This window comes from Takifugu rubripes, chromosome 22, assembly GCF_901000725.2.
Source record: "Takifugu rubripes chromosome 22, fTakRub1.2, whole genome shotgun sequence".
Lineage (NCBI taxonomy): Eukaryota > Metazoa > Chordata > Actinopteri > Tetraodontiformes > Tetraodontidae > Takifugu > Takifugu rubripes.
In genome coordinates this window covers 5,438,354-5,455,267 of record NC_042306.1, presented here as the reverse complement: position 1 = coordinate 5,455,267, position 16,914 = coordinate 5,438,354, and the positions used below count along the sequence as shown (strand labels likewise).

General features: G+C 42.5%; 1 protein-coding gene across 2 annotated transcripts; it reads right to left on the bottom strand.

The window, feature by feature from the left end:
* Positions 1-193: 193 nt before the first annotated feature.
* colec12 (collectin sub-family member 12) lies at positions 194-16,447 on the bottom strand. 2 transcript variants are annotated; one of them, XM_011616282.2, is made up of 10 exons: positions 16,049-16,447; positions 14,618-14,668; positions 5,220-5,342; positions 3,474-3,560; positions 2,331-3,395; positions 1,677-2,213; positions 1,448-1,590; positions 1,227-1,336; positions 1,006-1,148; positions 194-762 (listed from the first exon to the last, which is right to left on the bottom strand). In XM_011616282.2, the coding sequence occupies exons 1-10, from the start codon at positions 16,053-16,055 to the stop codon at positions 755-757; spliced, it is 2,274 nt and encodes a 757-aa protein (XP_011614584.1). In that variant the 5' UTR covers positions 16,056-16,447; the 3' UTR covers positions 194-754. The 2 variants fall into 2 exon arrangements, with proteins under 2 accessions (XP_011614584.1, XP_011614585.1); XM_011616283.2 differs by having other exon boundaries at positions 2,331-3,374; positions 16,049-16,441.
* Between the last annotated feature and the right edge of the window lie 467 nt (positions 16,448-16,914).

Below are 16,914 nucleotides of genomic sequence, written 5' to 3'. Positions count from 1 at the left end.
GAGAGAATAGGCAGAGATCATGGAAGTACATTTACAACATGCTATCAGTACAATAGCTGAGTGGGTCAGCGGTCAGCAAGTCAGTGCACAGCTATGAAGTCAGAGATACCTGGAGATGGATAGAGAGGGGGAGGTCAAGGAAAGGCATTCAAAACTAGCATGGACAGAAAATTGAGAGAAATGTGAAAAGTAGTTTCTTTTGTAAAACTGTTTATTTATCTGCCAGTACAAGTTGAACCCGGTAAGTTGGATAACATTATAATGAGTCAGGATATAAACATTTATTGAAATCCCTTTAACAAAATTCAACATTAACAAAATGATTATGCACGTCTTAAATGTATCACCTTTCAAACAATGTTTTTCCCATAATTCAACAAAAATTACAAATTATTTACTGATGTTTCAAACATTAAAACCAATACCCAGCAGTTTATCAAAAAACCAAAAACATGTATGCTTAAGGTCCCAGCGTCATTTCAGAATGATGACTCAGCTCACATCTTTGTCGAATTAGGAAATATCATAGACAGATATGCCTGCACAACACCGGCTGTAGAGAATAATGATTGAGTATCGTCCAGATTAAATGGCCTCATTCTCATGCTCTGTCTCTCTATGGTGGACTACGTCTGTCCACATTCTGCAAGAGAAAAGTGCCTTTAGGGGAAGTCCGAGTTTCTGAGTCCTCAACAGGCTCCAAGCTCCTCCTCATGCCCTTCATCATCGTCACATCTTCCGTTCTCCACTGATGCTATTGGGCTGGGATAAAAGGTCATATAGGATCATATATTTGACCTTTTCTTGCAATGAAATTTGCCACAAAATGACACCTGCACATAAACTTGAGGTTGTAAGGTACAAAATTCTGGCTTTTTTTTTGCTTTTGCACAATAATTCTCTGCTTAACAATAAAAGAGTGGTTAAACCACATATGATGTGTGTATTATTCATTTATTTATCTGTTTATTCTTGAAATTCTGCAGACATTCCGAAATTACTGACCGTCAGCGGCATGTTCACAGATGAAGCCGATGCGGTCAGTGCAGTAGAAATCGTTCCAGTGAGCATTGTGGATGAGGCCAGCGCAGTCCTCGCCTTCTTCATGGCCGTGGGTCCAGTTGTCAGGCTGGCCAGGTTTCCAATTTCTGAGAGCGACAACGTAAAGGGGACTGGCTCACATCCGGTGACATTTGAATTCTGTGACTTAATGGATGATGACTCACGTGTACGCAGGCATGGAGCCATCCACCCATTTCCAGACATTTTCCGCCTCTTTGTCAGTAAGTCCCAGCCAGAAATAACCTTTTCCTGCAATTGCGTTTCTTACAAATTGCTGCAGAGAGAAGAGCACGGCAGACGATATGGAATGTGAAGTTACTGCGAATGAAATGTCAGATCATGTGAAATCAAATGAAATGGAAGGATGAAACTTGTCTTTATTCACCTGCTCCTCATAGTTGTTGATAATCAGCATGTGGGACGACGCGTTGGTGCAGAACTGAAGCGACTCCTCAAAGTTCATTCTCTGAGGTCCAGATGAGAAGTAATAACAGCTGTCCCTGAACCGTCTGAACCCAAGGGGACAACCTGGAAGAAGTTCCAGGTGGAATAATTAGGTCTTCAATAGAGTGTGTTTGGATTCTCTCTTCAAGTGCTGGGTTGGTGGAACTCACCGGGTGCTGGAGTTGTGGCAGCAGGAAGCTGGACCTTCTGAGTCACTGAGCCTGTTTGTTGTGCTAATGGCGTTGATGGCTTTGTGGGCTTTGGTGCCTGAGATGTGGGAACAGGATGGGGTGCAGGTATACCTGGAAGCCCTGGAGGACCAGGAAGACCAATAGGTCCAGGAAGACCTCGTGGTCCATCTATTCCTGCAGGTCCTTCTGGTCCTCTGAACCCCTGTGCTCCCATTGGTCCTGGTAAACCTGTATGTCCATCTCTACCAGGAAGTCCTGGAAGACCCGGGTCCCCCTTTTCACCAGGAATTCCAGGTCGGCCTACAACACCTCTTGAACCTTTTGATCCTGGAAAACCCGGTGGCCCTGATGCACCTTTTGGTCCTGGTGAACCTGATGGTCCAAGAGGACCTTTTTCTCCTTTAGCTCCAGCTGGCCCAAACAAACCTTTGTCTCCTTTCTCACCCCTTTGGCCCATCTGTCCCACTGGTCCCTGGAAACCTTTGTCACCCTTTGGACCTCTTGGACCTGGGGGACCTTAAATATAATTATTAAAAGCATTATTGCATGTCGGTTAACATAGTGCAGAGATCAGAGCTGCCACATAGCAAAGAGGTTGTGGGTTCAACTGTTCTGCGTGTGTTCTGCACTTACCCTGCAGGATGGTGAAGTTGGTGATGAGCTGTGAGTGTTTGCTGTCCACCAACTTCATCTCCTCCATCACCATCGAGAGGCTTCTGACCTCTGTGTCCAGCCGGGCAGTTAGCAGGTCCTGCTGGGTATGCAGGTCTTTATTGTCATCCTGGATCTCTGTGAAACTGGTGTTCAGTCCCAGCAACAGGTCCGAATGTCTCATCACAGTCTCCGCGCAGGACCTCAGGCTGTTCAGGTCAGAGGTAATTTTACCCAAGACCTGCGTGGAGAAGCTCATGTTCCCAGTAACACGATCCATGTCATACTCGTGTCTGTCTAATCTCACTTCCATGTCATCAAACCTTGATGATGTGAGGTTATCGTGGTCTCTCTGGTGGTCCATCAGTTCACGCAGGCTCCGATCAAGTCCCTCAGTGAGGACGGAGGTGTTCTGGATCTGGTTGACTAGCAGACTGAGCTGAGACCCCAAGGAATCAAGCACTTCTCCATTGGATCTGATCAAGGCTGAGTTATTTGCTGCCATTACCTGTAGGTTTTGGACCTTTTCTTTTAGCCATTCTTTGTCAGCCAAGTTCTGCCTGGCTGTCTGCTGCAGTTTCTGATATTCATTCCTGAGCTTCTGCACTGCCTGGCTTGTGTCCTCTACCGTCTTCTGCAGCGTGCTAAGCACATTTCTCTGCTGGGACTGTGTGATGTTCAGTGCACTGATGCTCACTTGTTTCTGGCTCTGTAGTCTGACCTGATCTTGTATCTCAGACTGGAGCCGTGCTGTGTCTGTCTGGAGTTTGTTAATTACGCTGCTGTAGGAGGCCAGTGTCTGGTTGACCCCACGCAGTGAGGCGGCATTGCTCTCCAGAAAACTCTGAACAGAGACATGACTGTTTCTCATGTCCTCACCAGTGTTCTGAAGATTGTGCAGTATGTCTCTGTCTTTGGTGACCCTTAGGGTGATGCCATTCAGCTGGTTTTGCAAGGTCTCCAGATCTGACCTAAAAGTCTCGATTTCATTTGTGGCATTAACTGACTTGACTCCAGCCTGGTCATCTGGGAGATTTAAAATAAGCACTTTTCAAAAACACAAATTTCAAAGCCAGTGTAGGTAAATTCACCATTCAACATCATATTCTGTGAAAGGAGATTTACCCAGTTTCTTTAAGTCTGTCTCAACAGCATTAATCTTGCCTCCATAGTTCTGCATTCCCTCTGTGACATTGTCCATCCTCTGGACCACTGGTTGGTGACATGACATTATAATGGGTATAAACCAATACAGTATAAATAAGTAAAACACAATGACCTTCATAATACAATAAACGAGCACAATATCAAAATGTAATATTAATTTATGCCACTAGAGGCTGCTAGCGTTGTTTCAATCTCTCCGGTTAAAGCAAATCCAAATAATAGAATGTTGAACAGGTTGAACAGTTTTTCATGACGAGGCAACTGCACAGAATAAATAAATAAGTCAAAATAAATAAATCCAAGTGAATAAGCGATCTCGAAACCTTCATTCTCTCTTCTCCTCTTCCTCACATCTGCAAGAGTTGATCTCCACTCCTCCGCAGCTGCTTGCTTTTATTTTGTAGTGTGGGTGTCTAAATACTGTATTGGAATGCCTCCAGAACATTCGCACTCATCATTCCAGAAGTGACAGAAACACCAAACAATAGCGTGTATTTGGGTAAAAACTGTTCCGCTGTTGTATTTATCCAGGCCTCCATGACAACACGGACAAATGACTGTTGTCATCCATTCAGGTAGAAGAGAACTCTTGGATAAGAGGTGAAACCGTCTTCAAAACAGAACTCCAGTCAATTATTTTGAAGCCAAAAGTCCTCTCAACATACATTCTTACCCCCTCCACTCCCCACCCCCATGATCTTGTGTTGAAAAGCCATGATAGGTTACATAAGGCTGCTAATTTGAGTAAAGGTTTACTGTTGGAGCTTGAATTAGACAGTTACCCAACAGAAGGCTGAGCAGATTAATGATTGATGCTGCAGAAGGAGATGCTACACTGAGTGCAAACAGCTTAGTGCAAACATATAAGGCCGTTGGTTGTTTTGGTGGTGGTGGGGCCCAAAAGCTACTGTTCATTTGGGAAATAACTTGGACAGTTGCAGCCTTTTGTAAGGTAACCTGTAGTTCACAAGACAACAAACATCCACCAAGCCATCAAATCATCTCCTGGTTGTTAGGCCCTTTAAGCTCTGCATGGTCATCTGGTAGACATTAGAGCTGAGCAGCCATCTAAATCACATGTTCACACGGAAACATAGCTGGAATTTCAAAACAATCCCGACTGATTCGGATCATAAAATGAACAGTGAATTCTTTCCGACTCCAGGAATGCAAACTCAGCTGTTTTTTCCTATTCCTTCTCTTATTTGCAGTGTAATAACTATTTATAGAGGGCCACAAAGCTGCCAGGTGGATGTGCACAATACACAAAGTGCACCCAGTAATGTCATGTATTCCTTTATGATAATATGAACACTATTAAAGTTATACAAAAAGAATAAAATATTTCAACATTCTAAAACTATAATTTTGTCAGATCCTTCTAAAAAGACAGCAGGAATATTTGTTCTCATTTTTTCTCAACTCTGCATGCTGTTGGAGGCACAAGATGAAGACAAGTTAATTACAAGATGCCCAACACTGAAGGTTAAAGGCAGCAAAAGGCCACAGTCAGCGTGAAACTTCCTGAAGACCTTGAGTCTACTTTGAGGAAAATTTCCCTGTTGGACTTTTCACGAACACATCCCACATCCCATAACAAAACAGTTACAGTTGTTCAGGGCTGACTGTCCATCTGGGTGACAAATTTCATTGCACATTTGATTGATACTGACAATAAAAGCATGCACTAAAAGTGTCACCCACCTTTGTATCCCAGGACAGCCACAGCGATGGTGAGGAGGGTGCAGAGCACATACAGCAGGGCAATGGCCACCCTCAGCGCCCAATCATTTTTACACTTGGTGCATTCTGTGCCTTCCTGAATTCCTGCAACACAAAACAGATCAGAGTAATACTGTGATTAGGCAAAGCAGCTAATCTTCTGAGTGAATGATAGAAGACACTGACATAAAAAAAGCAAATATTTTCATTCATAAATGTGTTTACATTTTAAGAATTATTTCATAGGCAAATTTAGTGTCTGTGTGTGTCTGAAACAGGACATAATGTGCCTTTCATCAGTCGATCTTAAGCAGGGACAGCCAGCCTGAAACCTCAAATACAGTGCACATGTGTTGACCATATGACGGTAAAACAAAACCATAACAACAGCCCAGTTCTACATCATTCCTCATCACCAGACAAACCAAACAAAGGTGAAGAAACAGTTTTGGTCATCTGTGGTCCTGACCCTCGCTGATTCAATGCTGCTTCCTGGAAACTAATAACATCATGTGACCATGCTGGAAGCCATAAGGATGACATTTACATGGCTTCGTTGAGACAGTGAGGGAAGGAAGGGGGGGGGTTAATCAATAGTCCAAGTATGATAGCGGCCGCAGTGATCAGTGATTTTCTTTGGCAATTTTTATTGCCCTATCACCCTTAGTTCAGCATTAATAAACAGGTCTCTCAGGTTGGAATATCATTTAACTGATCTAAATCATTGTTATGGACGCTACAATGAGTATTTGAGGTTATTCAAACACATTTTGGGGGCTTTCGAATGATTTTTTTTCCATTTAAGGAAGCTACAATTCGCCCCCAGGCAGACAGATATTTGACCTCTTCCCCTAGTAACTATTAAGACACCCGTGATGGGACTGATAGTGCAGCTCCAAAAGACTTCCCTGCCTGGGGCGCGTGGGAGGGGGGGGAGGGTTGTCACAAGGGGGAGGTACAAGAAGATTGGCCTCTCTGCTATGGACTCACACATCTGTGCAAACAGCATGTCTGACTGCTTCAAAGGGGCCCAGCTTAGGATTCAGACATGGATGTTGTCCTTGCCTGCACCCCCCATCCCCCAACTCTCTTGGCCTTGAACACTTGTTCAACATGTAAACAATCTCAATGGTCTTAGGGCTCGCACGCTTCCATAACACAAAATGGACCATAAGATGTTACCTGTGCGTTGGTCATCAGCTCAAATTGTGTCTCACTGTCCCTGCATGAACCAAAACCTCAGTAACTATGGAAACTGATGCCTCAGCAAAGCCAGCAGAGGTATGAAGCGAGAGTAAGGAGCCACTTTAATATAACACATAGTGTAACATAAAGCATTGACTGAGACTTCATTAACAGCATCTGAAAACTTTAATGGATGGCCTGTAAATAACTCCTCCAGAGTGAGTGAGGTGGCAGAGGTGGAAAACTCTTAATCCCCTTGGGACCACAGTGTGGAACAAATCAAAAGCTAGGGCTTTTTTCCCCACTTCATGGGAAAAATCGACGTCTGCGATGGTAAACTAATTAGCTGTCAGGACTAAAAGCTACCTCGATACTGAGGTTCATTCCTAGAGACTCTATTTCTGATAAAGTGAGCCACAGGATAAACTTCACAATTACGGCCCCTGATGATACATCCGCAATATTCACACATTTCCACTATACTCAAAAGACGGTGCTCTAAAATGCAAATATTTCAGCATGTTGCCTTAATGCCATTACAGAGAAGTATTGTTTCAAATTAAAATAAAAAGGGGAGACGATCGCAAAAATACTTAAAAATCATAGCACCGCAATTGTGCTTTTACCTGCCCTACTAGAATAGGAATATCTTGGTTCCAAGTAGCTACTGTTGCTGACACCACCTTCAGTGCCAACTGAGACATGTGGAAAACACACTGCTCAGCTAATTGAGCTTCTGTAGACTCGATACATGGCTAGCAGCGAGGATTTCCTTATCAACAAGCTTCCTGTGGAAGTATTGAGAAACCAAGGAAAGATGCAGGCATTTAAAAAGAGGAATTCTCATAATCTCAGCTCTTCAAATTGCATTTTCCAATTAAAAGGTAGAATGAAATAATGGCTCATTTCCTTCAGCTGTATGCTGTATTCTGTGTTAGCAAATGTTTGGTAATGTTATACAGTGAAACTCAACATAACTCCACTGAATTACCACTGCTTATCTGTACTAAAGTATTTTGTAAATGCAGTAGGCAGAGGTATAAAATGTGGGATTTAAGAAATATCTTTTATAAAACAGCCTAAAGAAGCAGTTGCCAAGTAGCTGCATCTCACATGTGGCTCAATTCCAGAATATTCTCATTTCAGGCCTGTTAGCACCACATGAAATGTGAAGGTAGAGAGTGGAGCATTGGAGCATTGTTGGGGCAGGAAAATGGATATTTAATCTTTTAATGTTTTCTTGCATGTATGACCAAAAGATAAAAACATTTGAGTGAATCAGAAAAACTTTCATCACAGTAAAAAATACCCCCCCCACACCCCCCACCCCACAGTAAAAACTAACCCCAGAAGATTCCCAGTAATATTTCTGCTTTTATTCACAACAAAATCCATTCCAGGAAATTCCAATCTGTGACCAGTTACTCTTGAGAACATCAGTTCTCGTAGTCACACACAACCCCTGTCCAGTCATATTTCTGCGGAAAGCTACATGTGAGAATTGACCCATTCTGGCGTATTCAGGGCTGGGAGTGGGATGGGGATGGTCCAGTTTTCTGTCTGTAAAACAGCTGTATGTCATTTGGACCATTTGGAATTAGGAAAAAACAAACAAACAAAAAAAGCCTAAATTTTCAACACACGTTCCTTTATGCCACCGAGACTCCCTGACATTCAACTGGTCTGCATAGCCAGTCTCTCTGCTGGCACTGGAAAATCCCATAGCAACACAAAGAGAGTCTGTGTGGATGAGTGCTTTTGGTGTGTGAAGCGTCTGGACAGACTTAATACTGTGTTCTAGCAGCCAGGCAGTGACCACGGGGCTGACTTTACCGGTACATCATATTTTGTTTTATTTGGCCGCTGACTAAGAGCTCAAGCTAAAACCCAGTAGCCTCACAAACAGGTGTCTTCCATCTCCAGAGGGAACCCATGTTTTTCTCCTATATTGTCAAATAGTTGTCAAAAGTAGAAAAACAGAGATGAGGAGATGACTGCTGCTGCTGCTGCAAAAACCCACGCTCAAATAACTTTTTTAAATGAATAATGAAATTCATTTTGAGACCATAAGAAGGTGGTGCTAACAAAGGTGTCCTTGGGCGGGGGGGGGGGGGGGGGGGGGGGGGGGGGGGGGTCATAGCCACTCCAGCATTAACAGCTGCCAACTGGAATGTTAACGCTCTCTAAAAAAACACTCTCCAGCAGGGGTAGTGACCAATGAGACAAATTACTAAAGCATTATGGTGAATTGCTGAGCTAGCCCAGTATATCTGACTTGTTTGTTGTTTATTGTTGGTTTTTTTTTTTTAAATCTCAGCACTAACGGCTTTATTACACTTTAAACTGGGCCATGCGTCCACTAGAACATCTGGAGCTTGTTACTGCAGAGCCCAATTTAAAGGAAGCCTCCAAACATTTGATATATCATCCCTCCATGCTGAACACTGACAAATTTGTTTAGATTGACTTTCCCCTTTAGTCGGCGAGTCCTGACATTTTTTTTATTTTATAAGAAATACCATCAATGGTACCTGGTTCCTTTTCATGATTAATGAGGTAAGAATTGCACGCATAGCTGTTGGCCAAAGCTGACGAGGCTAAAGAGAATATAAAGAGAATCTACCACAGATGTCTGTATGTCCCAACACTGTGGGACCAAGACATCTGAAGTAGAAGCAGAGGTGTTCAGTTCAGTTCAGTTCAGTTCAGTTCAGTTCAGTTCAGTTCAGTTTAGTTTATTTTGTAATCTACTAAAACTACAAAATGTCTCCCAGCCATAACAAACCTTTCTTTGTGAATCCTTTCCCCATTAGTGTCGTCTCACAATTATATTTTTTTTTCTTCTCGAATTTGATAGGATTTTAAAGGTTTGAAATTTTGAAATTTTAAATCAAAATTGTGATGGAAGCAATTTGATCCAAATACTCGTATCACTATTAAGCTATTCCAGATGACCAATCAGATCAGGCCTCTTGCAGACACATTAAAAAAAAAAAATCATCTGAATAAGTGTAAAAAAGACAGGGCTATTAAAAACTGTCAGCAACATTTTCCATTCTGCTGATATGCAAGATAAGATGAATAATTGAAGATGAGCTTTGCGTGTCTCTTTATTTTTGCTGCACAGTTAAAATATAAGAGGCTGACTTTTCATGAACAAGGTCAACAGGAACCCTGGGTTATGAGAAAATTTATGTTTATGCATTTTCTTTTAGCAATAAAAGCTACATGTGGACCTAATTGCTTGACGGCTTATTAAATGGACGTCTGGATCGAGTAAAGCAGTTGCCTGGATCTGGTTTTGTCATCTAATCTGTAGTCAGTTAAAAGAGGACCTGCTTTGACAAATTGGTTGTAAATTATGATCTCCATGGACAGGTTCTAGTGTGCTTGACCCATCGACGCAGGCCACTGTGTTGGACTTGTTTTGGCAGGGATTATCGGAATGTTTTTTGCTGAGCTTTTCATATCCAAAACCATCTGAGGAACCTCAGGGTCTCACTATGGAGGATGAGATTTGTAGATACTGGAATTGAATAGTTTTGAAATGGGGTCTGGAACATAGAATGCCAGGTTAGTCTAATATGACCTAGCAGACAGAATTTTGGAATTAAAGATGAATATTCCCTGGACTGTTGGACAAACAGTTTATTTCCTTATGCATATGTATGCATTAAAAGATTGATGTTTTTGGAGGTAACCACATTAAAGTGGGTACAATTTCACTCCCCTCTGTTTTGGTTGACTGGAGACATGGTGGGACAGTTGGCCATCGTGTGGAGAAAAAAGGTTTGGATGAAGACTTTCTAATTAAAGAGGATTGTTGTGTCTTTCTTGTCAGAACTTCCAATGAATGCTGTTTATATCCCAGTTCTAAATTAAATCCGGAAGCAGTGGGGACTGTCAGCAACACCATATGCTTACATAATTACAGATAAACAAAGAAAATAAAATCCAACCTTGGAGCCATAATGGAATAAATCCAATACTAAGGTTTTAAAAACAATTTATACTTATAATTATATACCCAGTACGGATACTGAGTTCAGCTTTCAAGCATCTGGAAAATTGTAAAATCAAATGAAATACAGAATATTCATAAGGGAAAAACAGCCTGTTGAATCAAGGGTGCATCGTTCAAGTCTATGTATTTAGAAAAAATAATTCCTCAACACCATAAATTATCCTTTGAGTCCTGAAGACAAGTGGAGGGTTGTACCAGTTTGATGTTTAGTCTGTTTAGGCTCTCTCGTTCTCTGTTTCTCTCTCTCTCTCTCTCCATTCTTTCATCTTCAATTCACTCTGCCTTTGACCTTATACCCTCAGCCTTATACCTGTGCCTCATTCATGCCCTCTTTGTACTATTTTTAGCCCTTTCCCCTGCTCAAGGTTTATATTTGGTTACTTTTTGCATTGGTTCATCAGGATCCAAACCTGGGTTGTGATTAAACCCTTGAACTGTTCCTGGTTTTTGTATCTGTTTTCCGAGTTCTGTCTGAGTCCGATCCTAACAAAAACACAACGCCCCTTGGCTCCTCCTGCTTATATTTTGGTCCTGAAATGTTAAGATTTGGGTGTTTCATTAGGTACACGTGACACTATAAACTCGAGCATCAGATTCAAAATGTTCCAACCGGCCAGATAAAAGCTGTAAAAATGCTCGGAATGAATGACTGTCTGTGAACCACCTGTGCTGTTTGGTTTTGCTTGTGGTCACACCTGCTGGGCAGCAGAATTACTCCGCTACTGAATCAGCAAATCATCATCAGCTAGACACTTGATGGCCGTCATTTCGCTTTACTGCTCCAAGGCCCCAAAACAACCACACAGTCGGAATGAGCTGGTCTGTCAAATCTGGCTTAACTTGTGTGGGAAGAGGTTAACCACAGAGAGGGCAATGAATATCTGTCTGCCAGCTCAAAGCTGTTCACTGAAGAGTTGTGGATAAAGCAAAGTGTCGTCAGGTGTCATTGAACACAATATCATCAAGATAGTGCATATTCCTGCCATCCTAGAAATTATGGAGAGGATAATGGGATCATCTGGACTCAAACATCAAATTTTATCTAAAGATATATGATCCCAAAAGTTTTATAAACTATTCTGATTATAATTGAAAAAGCTGAACTCCCAATCCTGCTAATTTTCATGGTGCCGACAATCCTTTGGGGTGGACTCAAACATCAAATTTTATCTAAAGATATATGATCCCAATAGTTTTATAAACTATTCTGACTATAATTGAAATAGATGAACTCCCAATCCTGCTAATTTTCATGGTGCCGACAGTGCTTTGGGGGCGATCGCGGCATTGCAGTCATTTCCTCCTCTGCAGCCATTCAGATGGATACAGTGGGCGTCTGGCATGAAAAAGCTGGTCCTGGCGTGGCGCCGACATAATCACGGCAGCACACACAGCACGGCAACAAGAGTCACAGCCCAGAATCAAGAAAAATACAGATGCTTTCATTCAGGCATTCTGATGTTGTTCTGGGGAGGTGAAATATGTAACAATAATAGTCACATGTGGAACTTCTTTATCCAGACAGTGTTATTGTTGTGGCAATTCCAACCCTGCAGAGCATGAAGAGCTTAGTAAACATCTACAGTAATATGTGAAGGAAGACACCCGGTCAATGACGGCTGGCTGCAGGGTCATTACTATCATGGACTAATCTGGAAGGACACGTGGCATTCCAGCCAGCATTTCAGCAGATGCCTTCTGTCACGGAATGTTCCAGCAAGTGTTAAAAGTGATTTTATTTTAATGGCAGTTCAACAAACCCAACTAAAACCCCTGAGAAACACCACTGTCTCTATACATGCATACATAAACACCAAGAGATAGAAGATCTGTGTATAAAATTGTGCCATTAACAGGCAAAATGTGTCAAACACAACAAATGAAATAGAGGCATTGAGTTGCTCAGAATCTTCATGTACCTTTCAATTAAGGTAAATTAAATAGGATGAGATGATGGACGATTCATTTCATGTATGAAAGTCACAGGCAGGGTGGGGTCCAGCAGAGTCATCCACATCTCAATTTCGCTGCAGAATACCAAGAATTGAAACATCATAACGGACCATATCAACGATTTAATTTAGTCTTTATGTATAACTTCTTTTAAACAAACCCTGCATCAGTCTCGGCTGGATAACTTTTCTGAAGGCTGAGTCTACAATTTTCCTGCCTGCATCATCCGGTTCAGATGCCCTGCAGCTGACCTCTGTCTGACGGTGTGATTTGTGTCCCGTCTGGGCTGTATTCCCTCCGCTTGTCACTGGGTCTTCGTCCCTCTAAACCAGCCAACAAAACCTGAGCCTTTGACGTTGGACAACCTGGAACTCACTGTAATCTCTCTCTGTCTTCCTTTTGTTACCTGCTGCTGAAGTTTCCCAGCCTCTTTCCCTCCAACTTGCTGCATCCTTTATTGAAAACATAAGTTTGCGCTCACTGATGAGGACAACAGAACAAAGAATGCCGATGTGCCCTGGAGCAGGAGGTAGTAAGTAAAGGGCCGCCATTCTGAAACATTCGTGTCAGCTAATAAAGTCCCTGTAAATTAAAACCTCTTGCTGCTTTGCTCCCAAAATAAGTCTGGAATTCAGGAAACCTACTTTTTGCCTGAAAATAAAACTGCGGACAAAAGTCAACTCGCATGTCATCTTAAAGGCAAAAGCAGCCTAGTAAAATTAGAAAGGTAAAACACAAATAAGGAATATGGTTGTAAAATACATGAATGAAAACTAGATGCATCTGCAGTTGAGGTTGTACTTTTCTCTTTTCCATTCCTCCTTCCCTCTTTCCTTGGAATACTGCTGACACAGCACACTGTGAGCGTAGGAGGCTATCGAGCCCACTGCCTCTGCCGCATACGTTTATGTTAAATAAACCTTCAGCACAGACACAGGAAACAGAATAATGGAACTATTGTAGAGAGTATATGTCTGAGAAAGAGCCACAGATGGCTGATTTAACAGCTCCCCAAAACAAAGACTGAAACATTTTGATCTCCCTCTAGTGGCAGGTGGCAGTAAAACAACGCGCCACACCTCCTTGGAAGTCTCAGTATTTTAAATACAAGTCAGACCAAACTAAAAACTCAGTCTAGCCTCTGTTTTCATGTACTCAAGTGTGGAACTCGTGCAGGCCTGCAGGAAGAGAACCTTCGCGCATTTGACATTGGACTGTGCCTGAACACAGACTAAACACTAAAAACTCCTCACACACATAAAAGCAAATGACTACACTTTTCAGCCACCAAATTACCAAGAATCTTATTTTGGTTTTAAGAAGGGCTTCACAATTTCCCCTCATCCCTACTCACACATGTACACTGATGCTAAATTTTACCCTGCAGTGCTGAAACTTGATCTGTGCTCTGGGACGGGGAAAAAGAGAAAGCTGTAATTAATCAACAGGAGCTTTATCACACTAAGGCTGTCAGCTAGCCTCACTAGCCTCGAGTAATGTGCATGGTAGGGTTTTTTTTAGATGTCAAGGTAATGCACAAGCAGCGTGGTGTAGACTGATCTGACTATGTGAGATACTTTGATTCTGAAGCTGGAAAATAATATAATTAACTCCAGATGTTGGATATACATAACAGTGGTGGGTGGAAAAAACTGCAGATTCCAGTATTTTGTGCAGTAACAATAAATTTACCGACATGCGATATCATCTGCATATTTCGGTGTAAACGCTTAGAGAGGAAATGATTGTGGTTAGATTTCTGCACAACATTTTTTGGCTTCTTACACAGAGCCACAGAGCCTCCAACATCTGGCCTGTGGTTCTGACTCCTCTTTCCCGATAAGTGGTGCAGAAATGTGAATCTCGAACTCAGGTGTTGCTGGAGGAAATCAAGAGGCTGTTTTGAACTAGATCTTTGGGGTTTTGACCAGAGTGATGTGGAGATGGATTTCTAAAAGACGGACGGACAGGAACACCCAGGACGGTGTTATTACCCATTTTTCCTTTTTTTTCTTTTTTACTGTAATCCCACCACACAGAAACGAAAACAGTAGCAGTGCTTCTGGAAAATGAGATGTGGCCCTTTGACCCCTGTGATCAGTGTGTGTGCATAACAGCCAAGACAAGCAAGAAACGATTCTTTTCACAACATCTTCAGGGTCTGTGCTTCTGCTTATTCAATAAAAATACTCTCACAAGATGAGAGTTTAATACTCACCAAACCTCTTATAACCAAAAGACTGCACCTCCTCTTCATCAGCAAAATCGTCTGGGGAAGAAGAGAAGTAAAAGATTTGACTGTCGTCATGGTAAACACACTTCACAGCTGTAATAAAGGATACACACGTGCTGGGCCACTCTTCAAACTCAGGACAACTTTCATGCTATTTAAAGTGCTATAAGCTCCAAATATACATGCTTAAAGCAAGCTACACTTTCCAAAGACAAGAATGAACTTTTGCAATCTGTTAGAATCCTGTTTGGAAAGCACCAACATGTTCCAGTTCTCAAACAACCAGAAGGACACAGAACATGTTTTGTTCCTGAGTCACCGTCAACTACAGCCAATCTCTGAAAAACCTTTGATGTTTGACCAAGAAAGATGCTCCATCTCCCTCAGCTAATGTTATTTCCCATTCTAGTCATCCCTTTTACTGGGACAACACAGTAGGGTTTTTACCCCAATTTCAAAACATTTACTTTTTAAAATTCTGGTGCATTTTTCCATGATGAGCATAAATAGAAAACTCTAGCATCTCAAGGAACAGAAACACAAGGTTTTCATCAATGAGTATAAAAAACAAAGTGAAGGTGTGGGTGAAACAGCAGCAGTGGCTGTCAGTCACAGACGAACATGTCAGTAATGAAACTGAGGAAATATTTGTGGTGAAAATCTACAGGCTGGAAACGTGATTTTCAGAATGGAGCATGACAAATACTACCCAAAAACTTTAAACCTCATCATCAACCTGCATGGTATTTCTAAGCAATTTGAGGTAAAATTTCAGGCGCGGGATGATCTCAGAGAGGAAATAAGGCATGTCAAGTGTCTGTGAAGGTCTGGAGGGGAAATCCTAGAGGGCTATGGACGAGCCAGGTTTTCTGTCCTACTAGGGAGACATGGCTTTCACCTGGAACCCCATGTTCCTTGGAGGAAGCGTTTTCTGTCTGGGAGGACAGAAAACCTGGATAGGATAAAGGCCTCGAGGACTGGATTTGGGCACTCCTGGGTGATTGAGGATGATGTGCGCAGTGTTCATGTCGCCAGTCCACGTGTAGGAGTGCACATATACAGAGAAACTTTGCAAGGAACAGCCTCATGACATGACATGTTTCTGCTCCATGGAACAGGCGTCTGTGCTCCTGATGCACGGCCACTTAATATTTGCTTCTGTGCAAAACTGAAAACCTCAAATGGGGCCCGAATTAATAACACAAACGCAACTATTGCAGCGGAGCTGTTGTGCATTTAGGACTGCTGTGCGTTGTGGGTTAATGTTTGATGAACAACAGCCGACAATGCAAAAGTATCCCGTGCTTTAATTGGAACCACATGTGCGACGCGAGTCCACACATTCCTCCCAGGAAAATAAAGGCAATAAAGGTGAAAAATAAAGGTAATTATTTTTTTTTTACCAAAACGTCCTACCTTTCATCGTGGCTTAAAGCAAGCTACCATTTAACGGAACTCTTCTGAAGTTACAGCCACATCATCTCGGTGACCCCCCCGATCAGCGCCGATCCCGGGATCCAGCTGTTCAGGAGCAGCGAGTAACGAGTCAGAGCTCCATCCGTGACTTTTCAAACTGTAGAATTATCTCCTGTTGCGCAGGTAAACGGCGGTGCGTAAAGGTCCAGCTGGGATGCAGGAGGGGTATGTTGAATGGAAGAGCCGGTGTGTGTGGTGGGTGTCTTTGTCTGGTGGATTTGGGGGTGGTGATGCAGAGGTGAGGGGGTGTCGCTGCCCAGCTCAGCACTCCTCTGGTACCCGCAGCCGGGACTGGAAGAGTGGAAAAAGTGCAGGAATCTTAACGTGAGAGGAGGTGTCGCGCCCCCCAGGGCTGCTCCGAGAAACCACGTGTTCCCACATCTGCGCCTACTGTGTGTGTGTGTGTGTGTGTGTGCGCGCGCGCGTGTGTGTGAGAGAGTTGCATAAATGTTTCAGTGTTCCTTAGGTGGCACACTGTGATATTTATCTTCTTTTCTCAGAAGGGCATTGGTTCTATATGAAGTAAATTTGTTGTTTTTTGTGGCTTGGGTTATAGGCCAACAACCAAACAAGTAAATGGAATTTTCTGATAAATACGTTTATTTACACTTTTGGTTTTTATCTTGTCAGTGGGGGATCCAGAGGTAGTTCTCGGTCTTTCCAGCAAGAACTTGATTAATAACTGAAAGAAAAATGAACAAAACAGATGCAGGTGGGTGGTGCTACACATCATCATTTTCTAATTGATTCAAAAATCATATTGATAGTTTTAAAGCCTTACATGGGCCTCACCTCTTCCACTTTTG